Source organism: Micropterus dolomieu, linkage group LG14, assembly GCF_021292245.1.
Source record: "Micropterus dolomieu isolate WLL.071019.BEF.003 ecotype Adirondacks linkage group LG14, ASM2129224v1, whole genome shotgun sequence".
NCBI classification, from domain to species: Eukaryota; Metazoa; Chordata; class Actinopteri; order Centrarchiformes; family Centrarchidae; genus Micropterus; species Micropterus dolomieu.
Window position 1 is genome coordinate 4377494 of NC_060163.1, and position 24415 is coordinate 4401908.

Below are 24415 nucleotides of genomic sequence, written 5' to 3' on the forward strand. Positions count from 1 at the left end.
TTAGTTACAATGAAGTAACCAAGCAAGTGCTAGGTGATGAACTGTCAAGAAATCATTACATTACATAACTCCTTCTATTTTTACACTCTTAGGTAGCACTGTGCTACTTTACAGGCACAACAAACTGACTGAAATGCACATGGTGAGGAATATTATGATGGGGCTGAAGCCCTGTAACAAATAACATGGTCTAGCTGATGGACAACAACTGTCTCACTGCCAAACCCTCGATGTGGGTCTCTCGCTATTTGGAATTTATGCAGTGGATGTACTAAAACGCAGAGAAAATTAGACAGTATTAAGATGATAGGGGATGAATATGTGTGCCGTTACACCCCATATCTTTTTTTTGTTCAAATTACTGGTGATGTGGGCTTGCTTCCAAAGAAACATTGTAAAGAGGAGATTTTGATTGCACTCCATTTTTTGTTTTCAACCAAGAAGTCCATTCTATGAGTAGAGTATGAGGGCCTAATTAATGAAAAAACTAACCAAACTAGGGCACACTGTATGTAAATAAGAATGTTCTGTACCTCTTGATGTTTGTTGCAGCTGGCCCACATTGTTTGTTTTTTTCCCATTGTGTTGTGCCTTAAAACCCAACCGGTCCCATTTCACTCTGTTCTAATTCCTGCCCTTTGAAATGTATGTTTTGAACTGTTTAACTGAAGCTTTTTCTATGTGTCGTCCACTTTACTGAAATGAATGTCCTAACCTCTATGGTGTGCGTGGTCTTCGACTCTGTCCGTCTCAGTGGAGAGGAGGGCTGGTCTATAAAGGCATGGATAAAGGCAGTTTTGATGATGTTACTTCTTTTATTTTAAGAAGACATCAGATAAATCTGTGCTTATCCTTGCTTAATATACGGACCCTCCTCTTCCTCCTCTACCTCTTCCTCGCCCTCCGCCTCCTCTCAAAGGAAGTCTGCTTTTCAACAGCCCGCAAATGGAGTCGGTTGGTATGTCAATCAACTGTTGAGAGAGTATTATTCCTACAATGAAAATGCCATGCTGTAACTATGTTTGATTTTCAGGAAAGATTATTACCTTTAAACCCAGTGAGTCACCTCAGCTTTGTGGTGAGAGAACAGAGTGGAACCAGATGGGCTCTGTAGGAACATCATGAAGCACTACTTCAATAAAATGGATCTCTTATTGCCTTTTAGCACACAGGGTCACAATAGTCCACATTGGGTTCACTTTCTATCACATTTCAAAATGAACTGGATATGAAGTCCATCTCGACCTCCTGCCCTTCCCTATCCCTGCTGAGACTATCATGTCCCATTTGTCAAGCTGGAGAGGCAGTGACATGTCAAGTAACTACTTGGCCTTTGATGTCTTGGGGGTGATTGTGAGTTACGACATAAAGAGCGATACTTACTGCAATTTGTGGATAAAAACAGCCTGGACTGGGATTTTATTGCACTCGGAAGGACATAGGAACGTTGCAATCTGCAGCTCTGGTGACTCTTATTAATGGAGTTATCTTTGAATGCATAATGATGTCTGAATATTTCAGTGTAGCTATTAATTTCAACCAATTCAAAACGCGTGTTAATTACTCGTTAGCACACATGAGATGTAGATTAACAGACAAGCACAGCCATTTAGCAATATACTGTATTTGACTTCAGGTATACAAATGGTTATAGTAGCATTACAAAACCATATAACCAGAATCTGAACTATATTTCTTAAATGTTATGCTCTAATATAGGGGCCTCTATTTTCACAGCTGTAAACCAGCAGATATACTGATATACTAAAGTGATCTGGTGCTATGAATGTCTTTTTTTAGGTTTCAGTACTTGTTGACAGTTCTTTTTCACTGCTTTCCCTTTTCCTGCAGTACTGCTGAATGTAATGCATCTTCTGACGCAGATCACGACACAGAAAAACAACTTTGCGATTAATGTAAAAGGTTTAGTGACTAACCCACAGATAATATTGGACTTATGTTTATCACATCACTAGAAACACAACTTCAAATTAATGGTAATGATGCATTGTGAGTTTTCATCCAGCTGTTTTTATGCACATTCAAAAAACGTCGAGGTCGTAAAGTTGGTGTATTGATAAAAGCAAAGGAAACAGACTTACATGAAGCATGAGACTTCACTGAAGTTTCCGCTCCACTGGAGAGATGAAACATTTTACTTTGATGTGACAGATGCTCTTTTAATTACGTCATCTCATTGTGTCCTCTTCTTTGGCAATGCTTCAATGGCAACCAACTACAGAATTAGTGCCGCCACCTGCGCATAACTCCTAATATTCGCATAACAATAGTGGATGGAAACACGCATTAACACACAGTTTATTTTGCCAATTTTGCCAGGATCTTGACTCCTTTTTGTTGAATATGTAAACAGGTGTTTACCATGCTGTGTTTGCTAATACGTGTGTCACATCAACTTTATAAGAATATGTCAAACATGCATGATGTTCAATTTTTGTAGAGTTCCATATAACCAAAAATAAGAGAGAAAGTTTTACATAAGCAGTGATAAAGAGCCAAGTGTTCTTCCTCACAATTCTTTTAGGAGCTTTCAAAAAACATGATCTGCTTGTCTGAGAGCTAATGGATTTGGTGGTGGGGAACTGATATTTTACAGTTAAACTGCGATGAGGTTCTTGATATCAGTAGCTGAGATGGCCGGTGAAGGGACAATTCACATATAATGCGGAAATGACTTGAAAATCCTTTTGGGTCTTTTCAGTCTTGCAGAGGTCTGATGTTGGACCTATGTAGCATGTTTCACAGCACATTCAAATTTAGATTTTAACGTTTGCAGGTATTAACTCTTGAGTAGTATTTCATTTTATAGTATTGACACCTTTGGTACAAAGCAAGTCAATGCTATGCTACGGTAGTTTTGTACTACGCTTACATATATTGCTTGTCAAACCAGGCGCTGTTTTTCAAATTAAAGAGTTGAAGACAGTATTGACAAAGCAGGTTGTACAAGGTTTACAATGTAAATGCTGTTTCATGTCTGTTCATTAAGTTTAAGTTTCTGTGGTGGTGTTCTGTTTGTTGGTGTGGCAGCTATTGCTAATCATGCTAACCGCCCAGCCATTGCAAAAACTTTTTTGAACTAGCTATAGGTTAAATCATATCAAACCAAACCAGGTATTAATTACATTACTGCACTGCATCTTTTTACATTACAGTTTATTGATTTATCATTACTGTACACCTGCCTACATTTTAACTTCAGAACTATTTTACTGTCTTGGATGGTTTTCTTTTTATACATACTATTTGAGCATTGTTGTAGGGAGCCTGAAAACTAAGAATTTAATTGTCAAGGGCTGCTTCAGCGTAATTGTTGTACATATGACAGTAAATAACTTGAAAATCAGACGTACTTAAAGATATAGGTTAAGACTTTTGTCAGTGTAAATCCATGTTTTTAGCGTCCAAACTCTGACTCACAGTAGCCATTCAGTTAAGAATGAACAGTGGAAGCTAAAATTAGCAGAGCTAGAAGTGCCATAAATATAACTTATAAGCATTATCACCAGTGCTGCAATTGGGTCAGAGTTAAGCCTCCTGCTCTGAGAGTGAAATCAATGAGGAGGTGGGAACTTCTGCCAGGGGGCCTAAACCTTTGTCCCCTACTAACCGAGTGAAGTGGGGCTATTATGGCAGTTAACATTTAGCGATTAAATGTGAACACTCTTTGTCAGTTGTTAAATGTCAAGCCCACAGTGGCTTCCCTTTCCCCTGCTTCCTTTACTGCGAGAGGAGGGCTGGGAGGTGTTTGTAGCACCGGGCTGTCAACAGAGCCAGTAGGACAGAGACATCCGCATTCCTACCTGTCGCACACATTTTGGCACACTTGCACTCTGTAACCCCACCACCACCACCTCCCCCTTCACCTCCTCTGGGCCTTTTATAACTCCAGGAGCTCCACTTGGCAGGACTAATGGGATGGCAGAGCTGTTGGTTTTAGAGAGGGATGTCATGAGGAGAGTGGAGCAGAGAGCTGAGGAGGGCTCTCTAATAGAACTGGGGTGGGTTGTGTGGAGTTGGAGAGTGGAGGGGAGGAAGGCTGCTTCACTGGCTCATGTTGCTGTTTCTCTCCTCTTTTCATCCCACTGCCCCACCACATCCTCCTTTTTCATACGTTTCCTTCTCTTATCTGCTTTCTGTCTCAGTTTATCCCATGTCCATTGTATTTCTGTCTCCCCAGCACTTTACTTACAGACACAAAGCCTTTAGGGTTTCCATTAAGTTGTGCCTGTCTGTCTGTATTATGAGTGTGTTTTGAAGTCTGGGGGAAACACTCCACAACCACCAAAGTCTATGTCCACCACGATATCTCTACTTACAGTTTGCATTTTCAAAGCAACGAAAGGGTTTCCTGCTTTTATATGCGTAATCACATGCTTCAGGATATCATTTTTCACATCATTCATAAGATGTGAAGGAATGAATTGCCTCATGTTAAAAAGAAACGACACATTGGTGATAAATTAAAGATAACACCAACATAAAGTGTATTTAAAACGAAGTTCTTGTTGGAATGTTGACACTTTGGGCCCAGTTTGCACATTTTCACTTAGGGGTGTACTCACTTTTGTTGCCAGCGCTTTAGACATTAACGGCTGTGTGATGTGTTATTTTGAGGGGACCGCAAATTTACACTGTTATACAAACTGTACACTCACTACTTTATATTGTAGTAAAGTGTCATTTCTTCAATGTTGTTCCATGAAAAGACATAATCAAATATTTACTAAAATGTGAGGGGTGTACTCACTTTTGTGAGATACTGTACATACAGTATACATCATATATACATCAATTGGTAACTATAAAATGGTTAAGGTTAGAGAAACATTATTGTTATGGCACATAAACTATGGTTCAGGTTAAGAAAGATAGTGGTCATCTTGCATAAAAGTTGGATTCTCTACATATCCACGTACATACAGACACCCAATCCTTACGTCCCACCTTGCTCCATGAAGGGCACACTTTTTCCTGCATTGTATTCTTCAATTTGCCACATGTACATGATGCTTGTATGTGGCCCATTGCATTGATTTTAGGTTACTGCTTGGGTCTGACATTTGGGTGCTCACATCTGGAGGTTGCTAAGTTGTTCAAATACTCCGATGACCTTGTTTGTTTCGGTTCATTTGCTCCTTTTTAGTTCTAACAAAGATGACTGGTACTAATCCCAGAATTACTTCCCTGTTCATGGAAATACATATGATTGTGGCCAAACACACACACACACACACACAAACTCTATCCACAGAGAGCTGACTGGATAACATGACATGGTTGTTCAGTTGTTGGACAGAATGCGAATTCTTAGAAATCAATGTGCTGATGGTTTACAAGATACCTCTGAGCATGTAACCGCAATTTAATGTGTAAATGCTTATTTAACCTTGGCATGGGGTTCAAGGTGTTATGTGGTGGGCTCGGCATGCCTTCTCTTGCCTCCCCTGTGTGCCGTACGTGGATGTGAGATGTTTGGAAGTGTGATTTGAAACAAAATGCCATGCCAAATGTCAGATTACTGAGTCACTTGCGTGCCATCTGGATGCCGTTATGCAAACTCGGCAAGGAGGTATTCTCCGGAGATGGGTTAATATGAGTAATCTTGTCACTGAGGTGAGGGCCACTGTATCCAGAAGAAAGTATGTAAGATCAGGCTCTGCAGCCTATTGATCATAGATATGTGGTTAATTCAGACACCAAATCTGACTGACACCATCTGCCAAACACACAGCTGCGTCATCAACATACTGACAAAGAAACATCCATTTAGCAATTTAGATAGGGACCTTGTTTAACCCAACAATCTGGAGAGCTTGTCAATCATAAATAATCAACCCACTGTATGATTAGACAGCAGCACTGGCTTTGCATCCATTTTAATATGCCAATTTGAGGAGATGAATACTGATGGACAGCAGTGTATCCTGGGGGTCTCACCCTCCACTGTAAGCTCCCTTTATAGTTGACAAATAGTTTTCTGCAGCTGCTTCATGGTAACACATTGTGTGGAGGTTATTTTGCAATGTCAGCTCAAAGAGGTGAGGAGGGCGACGGTGTGAGGGGGTGATAAGCAGTCTCATGGCTCTGAGAGGTTGGGGTTGCTGGTTGTGCTGGGACTCTTCTTAAATACTGTTAATTGGTCTCCAGATTAAGAAGGGATCGCTGAACACGGCCGTGCAGGTTCTTAATGAGCTACAGTCTTTTGCTTCCTCTCAGATCTCTCCGGACTCCTCAATCCAGACTTTGAGTGGAAATCACCAGCTTGAGACGAAACTTCTTAGAGATAAAGAACATTGCATAGCATTGGTGAAAGACAGCGAGCTGTGCCGATTTTCAAGAACAAAATACTTTTTATTGATGAGCTCTGGGAGCATTCACTGGTCAGCGTGGCCAGTTCTGTGAGATTGTTTTTCTACTTGTGAAGGTTGTCTTTCTGTGCTTTCAGGGGAGCTATATGTTGTATTATTAATGGATCAACTACTTCATTTTCAGTGGCATGTCACAGTTTGTATATTCTCATAATGTAGGACCTTCTATGTGTTTGATTCCCTTTAAACATAACAAGGTATAGCAGAATTGACTGAACCCACTCATCACTAATGTATTTAGCCCATTCTCATTCCCAATGCGTCAAATAGCTAGTACGCTTTGTCACGTCTTTTGGCGTATGGTACTAACGCACATGGCACCTTTTTGCATCAGAGTTCAACACACTGGGGGAGCACTTCAGCGCCATTGTTCAATACTAAAAGTACTACTATAAACAACATAAAAGTATGAGTAAGGAGGTGGTTGGGTGGGACAAAAAACGGACTTTCACCCAGGAGACTGGTGTTCGTTTCCCGTGTGAAAAAAACATTGATCCATTTAGTGATGTTACATAACTTACTTAAGTAGCATTACTTAACTTAGGTGCTTTAAGTCAAGTAACTAACGTAGTAATTTTAAGCCAAACCATGATCTTTTCCTAATCCTTACTAAGTACTTCTGGTGCCCAAACCTAATCAAACTGTAACATTTCAAAATTTTGAATTTTAACTACTAGTTTTTTTCAAAAAGTCTAACCAGATGTTGCATATTTATTCTTACTTACTTGACTGTGGAGCCCTACACATACAAAAACAACGCTAAAAGGTACCCAGGGTGCTAAAAAGTGTCACCAAGGGGTCTTGACAAAGCGTCCATATGTGATGCCCTGGGATGAGAACGGTTTGGTATATACCTGTACATGGCTGGTGATGGACTGATGACACGGACAGGATTGCCTGTCTTTCAGTAAATACTGGCTGGACATGAAGGATAGACATTTTGATTGAATCACAGTGAGTGTTTTCAAAGCACATCAGGAAAAAATAAACCTGTGCAACTGCATTTATATAGAACTAATACGCAATATCAAATACTGTATGTTTTGTAGAAAACATGGTGCTGCCCAAAATTATGTTTCTGTCTGTATAACATAATTAACATTTGTATGGTTCTGTTTAGGCAACTCAAAGCACTTTGGTCAGTTTAGTGAAAGATCCTGGTCTTTGGTAAATGTCAAAAAAGTCAATGCTGACTTGAAACAAGAGATTAACTTTAAACTTTTAATATTTAACCAAACCAATTAGCTTTTTGTTATTAGCTGCAATGTGTTGCTAACATTAACAAAATGTTTTAGTAGCCTCACCCAACAGTAAACAATGTATGGGACACAGGATGGGGTTTAGATGGATGGTTCCATCTGGTGCTTTGTATGGCAAAACACGACTCTGCAGTATAGGAATGTCACAACTCATATTTCAGAAAAACTGCACCAGCAAACGTAATCCAGATGCAATTACATTTCCTCCAACTACTAGTATACAGTTTCAGAGACAGGGTTGAAAAAAAACTCCTTATGGTATGTTATGTTATGTTGCGTGGTTATGTAGAATCTTCCGACATGGCAGAGTTGTTAAATGAGTAATGACCTTCACAATTAATACAAATTCACAAAGATACTAAATTTTGTGAGAATAGGGTTGTAGTATAACAAAATTTCCAGCACTTTTAGAAATATATATTTTTTCTAATGGTAATGATATTCAACACTGTGTTTTTTTTAAATCTGTGGCACCTCCTTTGGGTCGCAGGAACAGCATGTAAAAGATTTTACATCCCGGCTGCAGGTTAAATTACTCTTTTAACACAACAGATAGTAACTAAACAGACATATATTTATATTTGTCCTTGTTCCAGTGGCCCTCCTTGAATCATCTCTTCTGTGAGAATCACTGTTAAGAATTGATATGAAAAAAGAGAAAGCCAGTGGAAGGAACACACAGAAGACACATCCCATCCATCTCCATAGCTCGAGCAAATATTGAAACCCATGATGTGAAAGCGTCGGGCCTCCCTCTCCTCTTTCACTTTGGTGACAGATGTAAATGGACGTTTCAGCAGTTGGCTCTAATGCATTTTTAAACAGGCACAGCGGCAGACGGCAAATGAACGTGTTGCGACGGCAACACTCTACGACAGGGGCTCCATCTATCGCTGCCTCTTTCTCACATAGAAACATACAAACCCACACGTACACACACACACACACACACACACACGGTCCTACACACTGCTGAGAATAGCTGTCATTCATCAACTTTCTCAGTACAATGGGCTCAGTAAAGGTCCCATATTTCAACTAAAGCACCTCCACACAGCGGTGCCCAGCCGAGCACTCTACCACTGCATCACATTCCATGTCAGCCGCAAAAACTCCTGCACAGTAGGATGTTTGGGAGAAGCTGTAGTTTACTCTCTGGGTTGAAAATTAAAATGGCTGTTCTTTCCCAGATGACGACAAAGAAGACAGTTACTGCTGATTAGACCACACTCACGCACACAGAGAGCCAGAGAGAAAAGGGCAATGACCAGAGTCGGAGGACGAGTGTGTGTGAATGTGACCATGGCTGAGAAAGGACTGCAACTTGTGAAATCACGTATATGGACAAAACACTAGCACAAAACATGTTCACCAATCACATTCAAGCTAAAGAAAACACAATTGAATACAGGCATGCTTTTATACATAACACAATGAATGTGAGTTACATTATGACAATTTATTGAGGGTGTCTCGGCGACTTCATAAACTTGACGACCACACCCGAAATGCCACGGTTGAGCAATTTTAATGGTGCTGAAAAATGAGATGGTAATGTTTATTTTAGTTTGACAAAAAAAAAAAAAACTTAACTCAAGGTCAACCAGCTATTTCCTGAGCATTCAAAGCCATCTCACTGTCTTCATCAGCTAATGGAGTCTGCTCAGTCGGTTCAGTTGTCATCAAGGGACCTAAGTATGGAGTGGTCTGTATCTTTTGACTAGCTTCTGGCTTCATCTTCATAGTAATGATGGCAGAGGCTCGTGGGTATTTTAGTATTTAGACCCATCTGCCAAAAAGACATGATTTCTCAGAAATGAAATTGAAATACTTCTGACGGATGGTCATTGGAATCAGAATGCGCTCCTTTGGCCAAGTATGTGTACACTTACAAGGAATTTGACTTGAATTAGTTATATAAGTAATAATTATAACTTAATGTAATTGCTTCTTTTTTATAAGTATATAAAAGAGAAGCAATTACAGAAAACATCTGTTCTTGTGTTTGGTTGTTTTGGCATCATAACTTAAACCTAGAGCATTATGTGGGAGAATCTTCCGTGTTTCTATGTTGAGGAACATTGAAGATATGGAAAAAGAAAAAAACTGTTCTACTGTAGCCTTTGACTGTCTGGAGTTTGTTTGATGTAAATATGTTTTACAGGGAAACCCATGAGGTTACAGCAGACTCCACCGACTGTAGTTTCACTCATCCCACAATCTCTCTCATCTCTTTTTGTCCATTCTCATAATTTGAGGAAATTAAAGGGATATTTCACCCACTAAATAAGTTTGCCAGCAATTGTAGAATGGTGATGTGCCATCGTGACTTGTATACATTATAAAATTTCATTTAAAATGCACACATTCTCTACATAAATCTGAATTTTGTGAATTAATTATAAAAAGCACATTTCAAAATGTCACTAAAAGACAACTCTAACAGCATTATAGTGAATTATCTCTTTAATTGTCTCTGTCACACTGCTGCCAGTCTTTTTTGGAGCTGATACAGAGCATTCCTCATGGACACTGAACAGGTCTTTCATTGCTTTTGTCATTGCAGGTACCCATCAGCACAACTATAACCATGTGGCTCTAGGTAGCCCTACACGCACACCTAAGAATGGTAAGACAAACTAGCGGGAGAGGGGAATATTCAAGTGAATTCACAGCTCAGTTCAGTGTTTGAGATGAAGCTTAAACCTCGGCATTAACTTGAATATAGTGCTTGACACGGCCCCATTGACATGGTCCTCTTTTCAATTTGCCCCACCACGAATCCATTCTGTTATTGAAAATTTGGCTTTTTTTTGGTGAAGATTGAATCATAGAAGTGTCACATCCCATAGTCATGAACAATATTCTGTGAGCGGTATCAGGCCACTATCGCTGTCCCTCTCCTTTTTAAAGGGAATACAATTGGCGGAGGATCGACTTAATGTTCTGTCGAGGTCATTCCGCCCTCTGGTTGACAGAGCATGTGAAACGTGCGACGTTCCCTGCTGTTATACCAGGAGCAAAAGTTATCACCTTTAACATCACCATGAATCAGTTTTTATTACGGATTTCGTGCAGCAGTTTGTTCGAAAACTTCCTGCCAGCCGAGGCTGTCCCAGGGTCGCAGACTGGCAGATTATGAGTAGCGGTTGCATAATGACGCCAAGTGGAGGCTGGAGAGAGGAAAGACAGCAGAGATAAAAAGAAAGAAAGGAGGCCATAAGCTGAATATTCTGTGCCTTCTGTATTTATTCAATCACTCTGATCTTTCCATTTGATTAATATTCTGTTTGTTTCAGCCACAAATATAAAAAAAGACTTTGAGATTGCCCCTTCTTTATGGACAAAATTGACCATTTCTCTCTCTCTCTCTCCCACACACACACACACACACACACACAGTGATAAGCAGACTGTAATGCCTTGGAGATCTATGGAGAACATGAAAATTCCATTTCAACAACACAGCTAACTAACACAGAGACTTTGATCACAGGCCCCCAGAAAGGCTTCAAATTTCATCTCGCAGTGTATTTTCTAGATAAAACCCACTGCCATGACCCTCATAGCTGCCCATCACTGAAACAACCAGGAGATACAGCTGCAAATCACAAGCAGAAAATGCACAATCACACACACACACACACATGTTCAACACATGCCTCAGGAAGTGAAAGTTGATTTTATTCGAATATTTTTTTGAGGAGGGGATTTTCTGTACTAGTCATGCTGAATATGGAGTAGGCCTTTGTAGGCTCTGTCTTTCTCACCATCGACGTGTTTCTGAAATATTTGTTTTTCACTTGGGTTTGGTAGCTCACCGATCATTGAGACGTGGTAAGTCATACATTCATATGTTTAATTTGGTGTACAATGTCACTCATTACATTCCAGCACATATTTGTGTACACATACACCACAAACCAACCCCTGTGTTTGTGTTGTCCAGTCTTCCACTTAAATTGGTGTGTTTTCAGACCTGATTTAACTAGAAATCTTGATGTTTGTTTGAACCTGCCTTAAAAAGAAAATTGTCATGTGGGTCAGAAATGTCCCAGAATCTTAGTATATGAAAGTCAGTGATTGTTAATGAAGCTGTTGTGATAAAGTGTAATTTGTGTTATTCTATATATTTCTTATTTTTACTGTTGTCAGCAAATCAACAAAAAGACCAAAACCAACCATGTGTTAGGCCGTTTCTCACTACATTCCCCAGTGGTTCCTACTATAGAGGTTAATCTTTGAAAAGAGGTTACAAATACAAATACAGTTTTTTTTAAAGCTCAGTAATTTCCTAAAACAGATGAACACTAATTTTTAGCAAACACTACTCACTCAGGAGGAAATGTGCATTTTTGGGGGGCTACTTTTAGCCATGGATTAATTCAAATTTTATGCTCTAGTGAGTATTAATGACACCATGACTGTATCAATTAGCCTGGTTCCAGCCTGAAAAATAGTGACACAAAAATGGCAACAAGCATAGATGAAATATACTAAACAAAATTAAAAAACACGTTTTTGTCCCCATTCATCATGAGCTGAACTCAAAGATCTAAGACTTTCTGTATCTACACAAAAGGTCTATTTCTCTCAGATATTGTTCACAAATCTGTCAAAATCTGTGTTGGTTAGCACTTCTCCTTTGCCGAGATAATACATCCACCTCACAGGTGTGGCATATCAAGATGCTGATCAGACAGCATGGGTGTTACACAGGTGTGCCTTAGGCTGGCCACAATAAAAGGCCACTCGAAAATGTGCAGTTCCATCACACAGCACAACGCCACAGATGTCGCAAGTTTTGAGGGAGCGTGCAATTGGCATGCTGACTGCAGGAATGTCCACCAGAGCTGTTGTCCATGAATTGAATGTTCATTTTTCTACCATAAGCCATCTCCAAAGGCGTTTCAGAGAATTTGGCAGTACATTAACCGGCCTCACAACCGCAGACCACGTGTAACCATACCAGCCCAGGACCTCCACATAGAGCATCTTCACCTCCAAGATCGTCTGAGACCAGCCACCCAGACAGCTGCTGCAACAGTCGGTTTGCATAACCAAAGAATTTCTACACAAACTGTCAGGAACCATCTAAGGGATGCTCATCTGCATGCTCCTCGTCCTCATCAGGGTCTCGACCTTATTGCAACTTCGCACAGCCATTGAAAAGTAGTGGACCAAAATTCCACAGGCCACAATCAACAACCTGATCAACTCTATGCAAAGGAGATGTGTTGCACTGCGTGAGGCAAATGGTGTTCACACCAGATACTGACTGGTTTCCAGACCCCCCCGGACCCTCCCAATGCAGTGAAACTGCACATTTTCGAGTGGCCTTTTATTGTGGCCAGCCTAAGGCACACCTGTGCAATAACCATGCTGTCTGATCAGCATCTTGATATGCCACACCTGTGAGGTGGATGGATTATCTCGGCAAAAGAGAAGTGCTCACTAACACTGATTTTGACAGATCTGGGAACAATTTTTGAGAGAAATAGGCCTTTTGTGTACATAGAGAAAGTCTTAGATCTTTGAGTTGAGCTCATGATGAATGGGGGCAAAAACAAGTGTTTCGTATATAATTTTGTTCAGTGTATATGCAGCTCTACATGTTATCAACCAAAAGAATAAAAAAACTCTCAAATGGACATATTTCTTGTCAAGAAAAACGGGAACTGCATAATGCCAATTGCTATAGATATGTCAATACAAACCAAACTAAACTCCAAAATGTCAATTCAGTCAGGATTAGGACAGGATGTGAGAATGACTTGAAAGAAACTATAGTGCCCATGTTCATCTTAATATAGGAAGATGTCACCAAGTACCAGGCTTTCACTAGAGGGGCAACACTCAGTAGGATCAGTTAATTGTTGTTTTTTGTCTTTTTAATGGAATTGTTGGCAATAAGAAAAAGAAAGAAAGAATATCACCAGACTTATCCTTTAAAAACACACCCTAAGATTTGCTAACACTATTTGAGTCAGGTCTGTGTGGTTGTACTGTCCATCGTGATGAAGCACTGAAATGTGTTTGCCATTAAGACAGCTAACAGCATGCCACAGTCTGAGTCGATTCTTCCCTTATTGATGCAGTGTGGCAGCCAGTCCACTCACAGATCGTTCACATCCTTCGAACCCCCTCCCTGCAGCTCCCTGGACCCCCTGCTGTCACTGGGCCCTGCTGCCGCTCTGCTGCTGCCCCTCTGTCCTACTCTCTCAGTCTTCCCTCCTCATTTTACCCTTTTCTTTCCTTCTTATATTTCAATCTCCTTTTTTCCCCCCTTTAGATTCTCTTATCTCCTTCTTTTTTCTTTACTTGCCTTCTCTCCATCCTGCAGCAGTTACTAAAGCCCTATTTTTATCTGTCCATTGGAGGCTGGTCTGGAGCCGCACCCATGCCCACTGCTCTGCACTGCATGACAGACTCACAGCCCACTGGGGAAAGTGAGATAGAGCAGGAGTGAGAAAGAAAATGAGAGAGAAGGGAATACTGAATGGACAAGAAAGAATTAAGGAGCGAAGGAAAGTGGGTGGCAGCATGGTAGGACAGATAAGATTGACAGAGCAAGGAAGACGGCGGTGAATGGGACAGACTGCGGATGTTTGTGTGTGTATGTGTGAGAAAGAGAGATAAAGAGAAAGACGAGTGCGAGAATAAAAGAGAGCTTTGGTCCAGTCCCCCTCCCCCTTCCCGCCCCCGTGCGTATTCCTGGCATCATATCACGTCACATCAACAACAGCCTGTCCAGGCGCTGCTCCCAGCCCCGTCCCAGATCGCATCACAGCCCTGTCACGAGCAGGGTCACTCTCCAGCACACATCTGTTGTTTGGTGTGTTGTCTCGTTTTAATTTTTCTTTTTTGGACCACTGTTTCCTCCCTTCAAACCACCACGTCGTGTGTCAAGTCAGTCCTGTACCACACGCTCACTGAGTGCCTGCTGTGACCGTCTGTACTCCCCCATCACTGCCACCAGCAAGTTGGAGTTTTAGATATGCAACTGTTTCTCAAAGGCTGACGCACTCAGCTCATTGGCTGAGTAAAGCCAAGGCAAAGAAACTGTTTTCTTGAATAAGTGATGTTAAACTTCAAAGGCAAGAGCAAGGAGACTAAGAGACCTAGAGCTTGTGATACAAGCCTTAGACTGTATATGACGGCAACAACCAGCCAAGGGTTTTTAGAAATACTGAGGTCATGAGTCCAAATTCCCTAAGTGCCAAATATATATATATATATATATATATATATATAGAGAGAGAGAGAGAGAGAGAGAGAGAGAGAGAGAGAGAGAGAGAGAGAGAGAGATACTAGCAAACAAGTTTGTTAATATTAGCTTTTCACAGGTTATATATTATATATATCACTTTACTGATGAATTACATTTTCTGTAAATTTTTTATCTTTCTGGATTATGTGTCTAAATGCAGTTTCAAAGCCCTTTCCACAATGCCAGGATGTAATTCTGGTGGGGACATACTAAGTCCCTTTTTAATTTAATTTTTGGCCTAAAAACAGTCAAATTGAAGAATTTGACTCTAGGGTTGGATCCTGATAGCTAATTCCATTTTGCATACAGTTCCAGGCTAAAAAATCTCTAATTGAGTCTTTAGTTCTCCTCCTTCTGATTTATTAACAAAACACAGAGTACAAAGCATTCAGGTAGCAGGCTTTTTATTTTAGCCAGCACTGACAGCCACTTTTGAATTTCCTATAACCTATTTGCCGAATTAACGCTCTGTTTGTTTCTTGGTTCTTCTGCTGCCTCACTTGACTGACAAGCTAATATTACTGTAAGGCAGTTGTGTCTTAAAAAACCACTGTACCTTAATCCAGAATAGTTCCATATACAGCATGGTGCTAAATCCAAAATGCTGCCTCGCATTCACTCTCAGGTTGTCATGATTATCCATTCAGCCGCTTGGCTTGCTAGCAGTCTCCATTTTGCCTTAGCAAAAAGAACAGAAATAGCCTAGTTTATTGTATGTAACAAATCAGAGGGACAGTGCATTTTCATAATGCTTACAGCTGGAGTACAAAGCTTGGACTGTTGCACTCATACAATGAGATATTTCGATTTGAACAGAATATTAAAATTTTAAATAAAAAGTGATCTGCTGTAGCTAATTAACATTAATGATGAAAGTAGCCAATTCCTCAAAAGACCAAAAGACTATTGTTCAGAAAATGAAGCACCACTCTCTAACATCGCTCCCTGATTGCTAGTAGACTGTATGTTTTTGTACTTCAACATGATGAACAAAGTGGTGAGTTTACTCCAGTGAAACAATCTAACTGATAGTGTCAGATGAATTTCAGGAATCAGCTCCTCCAAATAACGTATCAGCTTACTAGTGATGAAATGGAACATACAGTATTTAAAGTAACTCGTTAAAAAATGAAGACTGATAAAGTAAGATGCTATTGAATCATAATCCTAACTGACTGACTGATACCAAAATCAAGCCTTTAACTTGTCTGAAAAAATGACTTATTTACACCTCTCACTTCACAAATTATGTCTCCTGACAGAGCTCTGAATAAATTGAGGTATCAATATTTTTTAAAATTGTACCCCAAATTTACTCGCACAATAAAAACTGTGCTTCTGTACTTTATACCAGTGAGAATAATAAAGCTCAGAGCACCTCTGCCACCAGGACATATTTGTAAAACTAAAACTCCAGCCTGTCCACCAAGCTCAGTCTTCCCTCAGCAGGTGGTCTTCCGTGATGGTCTGATCCTGGCTAGCTTTTTGGGGGGAGGGGATAGGAGAAGCCAGCCTGCCCATTTTTTTTTTCTCTTCCCTCTTCTGTGTCTGTATATGTATGTATGTATGTGTCTCCAGAAAACAATCGGATAAGCGGCATCCTGACCTCGCAGACGGAGCCCTACGACCTGTCTTTCTCGCGCTCCTTCCAGAGCCTGTCACACCTGCCGCCCTCCTATGAGGTGGCCGTCAAAGCCGACCTCAACCGATTCTCCTCCCTGAAGAAACTCAGTAGGTCCAAGTTCACTGCACTAAAGCAAGAGTAGGCTCCCTGCCCTGATGCCCTGCATGATAAAAATACTGCTTTCCCGAATCCTGACTGGGACTTACTGAGTGGCTCCGAAGTGTTTCAGCTGTGAAAATGATTTGCTTGCTCTAATAAGGACATCAAACAGATTTTTGCAGCTCCCCATTGAGTGAACACTTTCGGTGGATATAGAGGGCCTTGAATCAGGATCAGAAAATACCCATTTCTCAGTTCTGATCCTTCGTGAAATCAGCCTAGTCATCTCAAGAAACTATTAGTCATTGAAATTCCATGCTTCCATCTTCTCCACTTAAAGGCTACAGCCACTATTTCTCTTGGAGCGCATAAGTACATTAAGCGGCGTCTTGAGCCTGGCCCGGCCCCGGTATTGATTTAGTGGTGCTACGCTGGATTTCTGCTGCGTAATGAGTTCTCATCTCATGATATTCTCCGAGTGGAACGCAAATATTCCTTAAAGCTTGTGTAATTTCATCATGACTGCCCCACTTCACTGCTGGCTTGCAGTCAAAGTGAAGAATGGCGATCTACAACTCCTCCCGTCAGGGCTGACTCCACACTGGCTCCCATTCGTAGCTGCCAGGCACCAATTTAAACTAAATGGCAATTCGGGTTTGCTGGATGCATTGCTATTTACTGGTAAACAAAAACAAAAAAACATTACCCTCCTCTTGCTTGAAGAATGCTTTTGAGAATTTACATAATAGTTTTTGATAAGCGGTAAAACAAAAACAAATTAATTCTATTAGTCAAAGATAGTAGCTCACAAAAGAGACACAGTCTTAAAATGGAAAAATATCCTTAGGCAGTGTCCTTCAGTCTTCCCAACTTTCATTCTGCTTCCAAAGCAAATTATTTGTCGCAGCAAATAGCCAAAAGGCTCTGCAGTTTGCTTTTTTTGTTTGTTGCTCAACTGGTGTCTGCACACTGATAGATCATGTTGGATTGTGCTGGAAGGAAGATAGAGCAGCGTTTTCATTGTCGGGATAATAAAAGAGAAGAATGCAACTGCTTATTAATGCAAATTGGTATCAAACTGAAGAAAAGCATTTAGCCCATTGCAGCACAGGACAGTATATACATCACGAGTTATTCATTCACTCTATGGTAATATGGTTGATGAGTTTGCAATGCCCTGCCAAGATCTTGAAGGATATTATGCTTGAGAAAGGAGCATCTTGCTTTTATTATCTCTCATAATGAATCGATTTGCAGCGAGCACCCGTGGCTCGAGGCTAAAGAGGATTTTGGCTGAGTGTAATCTTGACAGGTGGTGTGAACACTCCTGCACCCATTATTGAAGGAGACAGTCTTATGCTCCAAGTCGTCTAGGAATTCTCCATAAGGTGGAGAGGTCTGCTCTCCATAATTGATTCCACCATATAAATGACATTAGTGTTCATTTTTGACTTAGTAGTTAAACATTCATGCAGGGGCTCAGAAGGAATGAAGAATTAGCTTCTTTGTTAACAATGGACTTAAAAAAGTTTCTGTTTTAGAATGATTTACGCTGCATTTTGTCACTGAAAGTTTTTGTAAATGTGCGTCACTATGTGTGTGGTCATGTACTCAAAGTCTTTATGCATGGGTTTGTGTTGTGTGGCATGACGGTGATGCTGCAATCACTCCTACACTCTACTGTCTCTGGTAATGTATTACTCTCTTTTTGATCTGTTTCTAAATGCATGTTGCAGTTTGTACACTTGAATAAGGATCGAACATCCACAAGGACATTAAAACACCTCTCAACGTGAAGTGATTGTGTAATAATTGTATTAGCTTTCCAGCATGTATATATGAGGTGCCTGCGTGCTTCCCTACACGCCTGTATGATATGACAATGTTTGTTTATAGACATTCACGTGACCTTTGAAAAGTTTGCCCCCACAGCCAGAGCTCTGTAGAATCCCAGATGAAGCCTGGGTGTGTAGATGAATGTGCCTAGCATGTAATACATTCTGATTCCTCTGTCTCTCTCTATTTTCTATTCCCCTCCATGAGCTTGGAAAGGTGAAACACAGACGGGTCCGCCAACACTTCTCTCCATTGTGTGCAATGTTCTCCAATCCCACTTTATCCGATTTCTCCCCTTGCATTCTAACACCCACCCCTGTTTTCTCTCGCTTTAACTTCCTGTATCTCCTCTTCACCTCTTGCTTCTTCTTTTTTTATTCCCATCTCTTCTGCAGCAGATAAAGAAGTCGAAGACTACTACACTCGTAAGCGCCACCTGCCCGACCTGGCAGCAAGAGGCACTCTTCCCTTGCATGTTCTCAAAATCAGTCAAGACCAGGTGGGTACACAAGTGCTTGGTTTAAGTGTGCAGGCGTCTAAACAAGGTCATGTTCTTTGCTTTTTTATGCATCGATGAGGCAAAGCAATTGTGCTATCTCTGAGTCTCCAGATTTGAATTTGTTTGAAGCTATAGCTGGTGTTTCGCTTCTTTCTGCAGTGGTGGGTGGCTGAGCCTTTTACCCCTCAGCTTGTGAATAAACTCACCTCATTCATCTTTTGCTCAACAGCACCGGGAACCGCAGCAGCAGCTCCAGAGCCAGCCCCCGCAGTCCTCCATCTCCCAGGCCCCTCCCCAGTCGCAGTCCTCACAGCAGCAGTCTCAGCAAAGGCAGAGGCCCCGTCGTGTCCAGAGGGCCATGTCCCAGGACCGTGTCCTGTCCCCGCAGAGGGCCCCGCAGCAGGAATACAGCACATCTTCTAATGGTATGTCCCCATACGGAGGCAGAATCCTCTCCGACGAACAGCTCCTGTCCGCCGAACGTCTTCGATCCCAGGAGCGCCTTCTCCCACAGGACCGCCACACCTCCCAAGATCGTCTGTACTCGAAGGACCGTATCTACTCCAAGGACAGACTCTTGTCGCAGGAACACCTCTACTCAAAAGACCGCCACTACTCTCAAGACCGCCTGTATTCCCAAGATCGCCTATATTCACAAGACCGCCTACTATCCCAGGATCCTCTGCTCTCGCCGGACAAGCTGATGATGTCGCTGAAGCGCGGCATGGTCAGCAGCATCTCCGGCGGGTTTCGTGGCAGCGATATGTCAATGTCGCGTGCCATCTCGCACACAGACGTGTTCATACCAACCACGCCTCTTATGGATCGCTATAAGATGACCAAAATGCACTCCCATCCCAGTGCCTCTAACAATGGCGGTGGCGGAGCACCGGGAGCGGCAGGCTCCGGGCACTCCAACACTTTAGGCATGAACCAGACAACATCTAAGAGGCAGGCGTTTGCCTCCAGACGGACTCATACTGTGGAACAGCTCCACTACATCCCACAGCACCACCAGCAGCAACAACAACAGCCACAGCACTACCGCACAGGCAGCAAGACTGAGGTGACTGTGTAGCGGCAGCCAGGACTACCTAAACTGCACAGGAGGAAGCACTGTTGTGTGCCAGGGGGGTGGGGTTGATTGACATATGTGGGTACACCGGCCTTCTGTTAGAGTAGGATGGTGGCTATTTCACTCTCTTTGACTGAGGTTGCAAAGTCAGAGATTCCTGGACCAAGAACATCCACTAGCTTACTGTGAGAGACCGGAAAAATGAGCTACACTGTACACTGCATACACGGTCCCAGCGAGATCTGAAGCCAGAGAGGGTCGTGGATGGGGGAGTTGTGATATTATCCAGCTAACTTGCCTACTCTATTATTTCCACTGTCTTGATTACCCTATTCATCCACAGGCTGCGGCCTCATTCTGTGTATGTTTTAGTGAGAAAACACTGACTGTGTCTGTTCAAGCCTTTATCGGCCCCCTTTGTCCAACAATTCTATTCTGTGACCTTTTCTGGCAAATCTTAAAGGGCTTTGCATGGTTAAACACATAGACCAATTCCTCTGTGACTTCTGTCACGCAACACAAACACCACCACAGATGATGAACTAGGATGAGCCTGTAATAACTTTATAAATATATAAATAAATGAATAAAACAACCATTTGTACGCCCTGTCCTACTCATAGCTCTAGAGAATCTCAATGAGAGAAACTGAAATGGATGTTATTAGCACTTACATTTGGTGCCTCTGACAGATGTTCCATTTCTAAAAAACAAAGCGGTTTTGTGGGTTACAAAGCACAATCAATTAAAAAAAATATCTGTTCTGTTTTTGATTTTGTTTTTGAGTTTGAATAGTGATGGCTAGCTTGTTTTGTTCTTAAAGCAATGGCAGGTTTTTTTGCTTCCGGTAGACAATTGTAAATACGCTATTCTAGAAGCAGTATAATGGACAAGTCTGTACTGGATGGACTTTGTATTAGACTGTCTGTTTTCAATAGATTCTTAAAAAACAACTATAAATCATCACTGTTTCGTGAGTTCAGAATAGAAACCCACTTAACCAAGTATTTGACAGGATAAATTAATACTATACTGTGTGTGTCTTTGCAAAACTGTTTCTAGGACGAGAAGTGAATGAATGTGTTGTTGATAACAGATATATCACTGTTCATATTTGGATGTAGACTGTGTTCCATTGACATCGGAGGAGCTGAACATCATGGAAATGGATTATAATGCTTGTTACAGTAGGGTCAAATAAACCATCCATATTTTTCTAAACAGTCAATATTGTTCCTTGAGAGATGTTTGTGTGTTTGTTTCAAAAAAATTAAGTCATTCTCTATGGTTTGCAAAACAACACATATGAGTAGGCATCAAAAACTGCTTGATTAAGGTAAGGGAAACACTGTAATCATTGTTATCAGAAAACGTTCTTTGTAGGAGACAAGTTGGTGCGTGTCAGTAGATTTCTAGGAACCACTCATTTGATAATTAGCAGGTAAAAAGTGACAATTTTGATAGTCAATTATTCTATGGATTATTGAAACAAACAATCGACTATTCAGATTATGAATCACAAAATTACACAATGCTTCTTATTTACTGTATCTATCAGCTTTTAAATGAACCTTGAGGTTGTTTTTAGGCATGTGCTAATTAAAAGTCAATACAATCAAATGAATACTGCTTTCAAAAAAATACATCTTTTAATGAACGTTTGTGCTGCAGCAACAAAAAGTTCCACTGAAATCAAGTCCTTTCATGGACCAAACAGGTATATAGTCAGAAATAACAGTGTGTGTGCAGAGCTGTGTGAGGACTGGTCTGAACAGCTGATCTGACGGAGCAGTTTACACGGCGGTACTGCAACACACTGGGACAAAATGAGTATATTTATACAAAGAAAAGAATAATTTAATGCATTACATTTCCCAAATTTACAAGAGGGGACCAAAAATGACTTTTGTAGTGGACAACATTTCACAAAGTGTATATAGTTTCCCCTAACTCAACAACTCACAAAACCTTTTTTTTAAGGGAGTCTGGGGTGGATTATGCATAGACAGGAGAAGCTGTTATTTTTTCTACATAATTTTTTTTTAGGAAGTATGAAATGGTCCAGTGTTGTTCATTCCAGCTGGAATCGTGCCATGAGCGATGCATCGTTTATGATTGTAAAGCGGACACATCTGCAATGTGAATGAGACCGTTGTGTATCATAATTATTTGCTACTCTCAACGCCATTAACAATTCATTGACAATCGGAAAATGTGTAGAAAGCGTTACAGCTCATAACGTGAAGTAACATGGCTTTAAGGTTAAGCTAGCTTGCCAACATTACGCGCCTCCTCTTCAGATGCTCCAGCACCTGACACGCTCCCAGGCCAGGGAAGGTCAGCTTTGCAAATGCTGCAGTTCACAACCTTTTTGGCCGAGTGAAGAGTCAAACGCTCCCACACTTTAGAGGTTTAAGGTTGTGAAGGTGTTAATAATCGCTTAATTAATTGCTGATGTTTTCTAAAGTTTTATTACCTTTACCGTTCACATCACTTCACTCCATTAAGCTGAGGATGTCGCAACGGCCCAATGACGTCATCAACGAATTTATAATTAAATTTGTTGGTAACAAACTTAATAATCAATTATTGTCATCTACATTGATTATTTGTTGCACCCCTGGTCAAGGCTTGGTTAAAACCCAGCTAAATTTGCCTGGTTTGGTTGAAATTAGTGTGATGCTCAAGAAACAATTGATGATATTTCAGTAATGTATTTGTGACCTGCTACACAATGAAATGAAGTACAGGATTACTTCAAGCAGAACTCTGAAGTAGAGCTTGCTTTCGCTGACTGGTGTCAGCTGCTTCATGTAGCTTCACCAGCTGGTTGGCTACCAGCTGACTAGTAAGGCCCAGTTATGAATTATGTTCTATTTGCTGCAGAACTTTAAGCCTTAGTAATATATATGCCTTATATAATATTAAAAGGGAAATATTAAAATATAGTAAATAGTTTACTGTCATTTGATCACCTGCTACTTAAAACATTTTGTTGCATTGTACAAACGGCACTCTACGTTGTCCAGAAGTAGTTTGAATCAGATGTTTCTTTGATTTCATCTAGACCTCTTCAGACAAGCGTATCAGAACATGCTTACTTGGCATGCTCCTTGATGCACCCTAGTTAAAGGGGCAGTCCAGAAATCTTCCATATAAAGCTCTAGTTTGTGTGTAAAAAGGAGTAGGGTGGTGCGATATTGACAAATAATGATATGTTATTGTTTTGGATTTTGTCAATAACTATAATTAGACGATATTTTCCATCCCTCAAAAATGGCAGTGGTTAGTTTGTGGTTTTTAACGGCAACCGATTTTCCACATAGCTTGCAGATTGATGTCTTCTGGGGCCCCATCCACACTACTGCGTTTTCGAATTAAAACGGAGACCTTTTGCTACGTTTCCAGACTAAAACGACTAAAACGAAGACCTAAAATGGAGAAGTTTGGAAACGCTGTTGATACCCGTTTTGCGTTTCAAAACTGCGGAGGGCGTTTTAGTGAAGACAGGCCAAAACGGAGGACTTTAGAAACAATGATGCAGCCGCTCACGCTCGGCTCTCTGATTGGGTCTTGCAAATCAGAAACACGATGCGACTGACCGGGTTTTTGATATCGTATTTTTATTAAAATATTATGTACCATGCAAATAACACTTATCTGCCTACACTTGGACTGTGCATGTTGCAGTTTCCTTTGCGACAACTCCCAGTCTGTTTTCCGCCGCCACAATCTTGTGTTATATTTAGTAACAGTCCCAGCTCGTTATTGGTGCATGCAAAAAAAATTGGTCTGATGCTTTGTCTGTATTTATTTATTCTTTCGCCAAATCTTCTGTAACTACGGAATAGACCATTAGTGTTGTGTCATTCAAAGAACGATTCGTTCATTTGACCTAATCTTGTATGTGACTCAGGAGGAACGGTTTGTCTCACTGAGTAATTCATTCATTTTCACGCATGCGTGAATAGTCTTGGACTCTTAGGTTCACTCCTTACACAGCAGCTGCATGGTCAGCACAGGAAACAGAATTGATTAGTTCAGGACTCATAACTGTGGGTCTCTGGGTTTGACACCTCGGCTACTGTGCAGCAGGAATGAACTAATCGTTCAGCGCTCACATGGATCCTCCTCAGAGTCTGTCTTCACTCAGCAGGCTGACTTACTCCCAGCACCAGGGAATGAGAGGCAAGTCTGTTGTCAGGTAACAGTCACTGGACTGACATATATCTAATATCTATTTTGATAATTTTGTGACATTTAATAAAGCATAACGTTATTACAGCGCAGTGATGTTGTGCTAAGTTATAGTTTGAACACACCGTAACTTTAGTCCTGCTAGTGTTTACAGCTAACAGCTG

General features: G+C 41.0%; 1 protein-coding gene across 1 annotated transcript in view; it reads left to right on the top strand.

Moving 5' to 3' along the window:
- The window catches only part of LOC123982455 (protein shisa-6), a 65154-nt gene extending 43872 nt beyond the window's left edge, over positions 1 to 21282 (top strand). The window contains exons 6-10 of the mRNA XM_046067975.1: positions 10218 to 10280; positions 11468 to 11488; positions 16500 to 16652; positions 18876 to 18979; positions 19209 to 21282. Coding sequence (XP_045923931.1) covers positions 10218 to 10280; positions 11468 to 11488; positions 16500 to 16652; positions 18876 to 18979; positions 19209 to 20057 — 1190 coding nt within the window. The 3' untranslated portion in view covers positions 20058 to 21282. The remainder of the gene's footprint in view (positions 1 to 10217; positions 10281 to 11467; positions 11489 to 16499; positions 16653 to 18875; positions 18980 to 19208) is intronic.
- The last annotated feature ends 3133 nt before the right edge of the window (positions 21283 to 24415 follow it).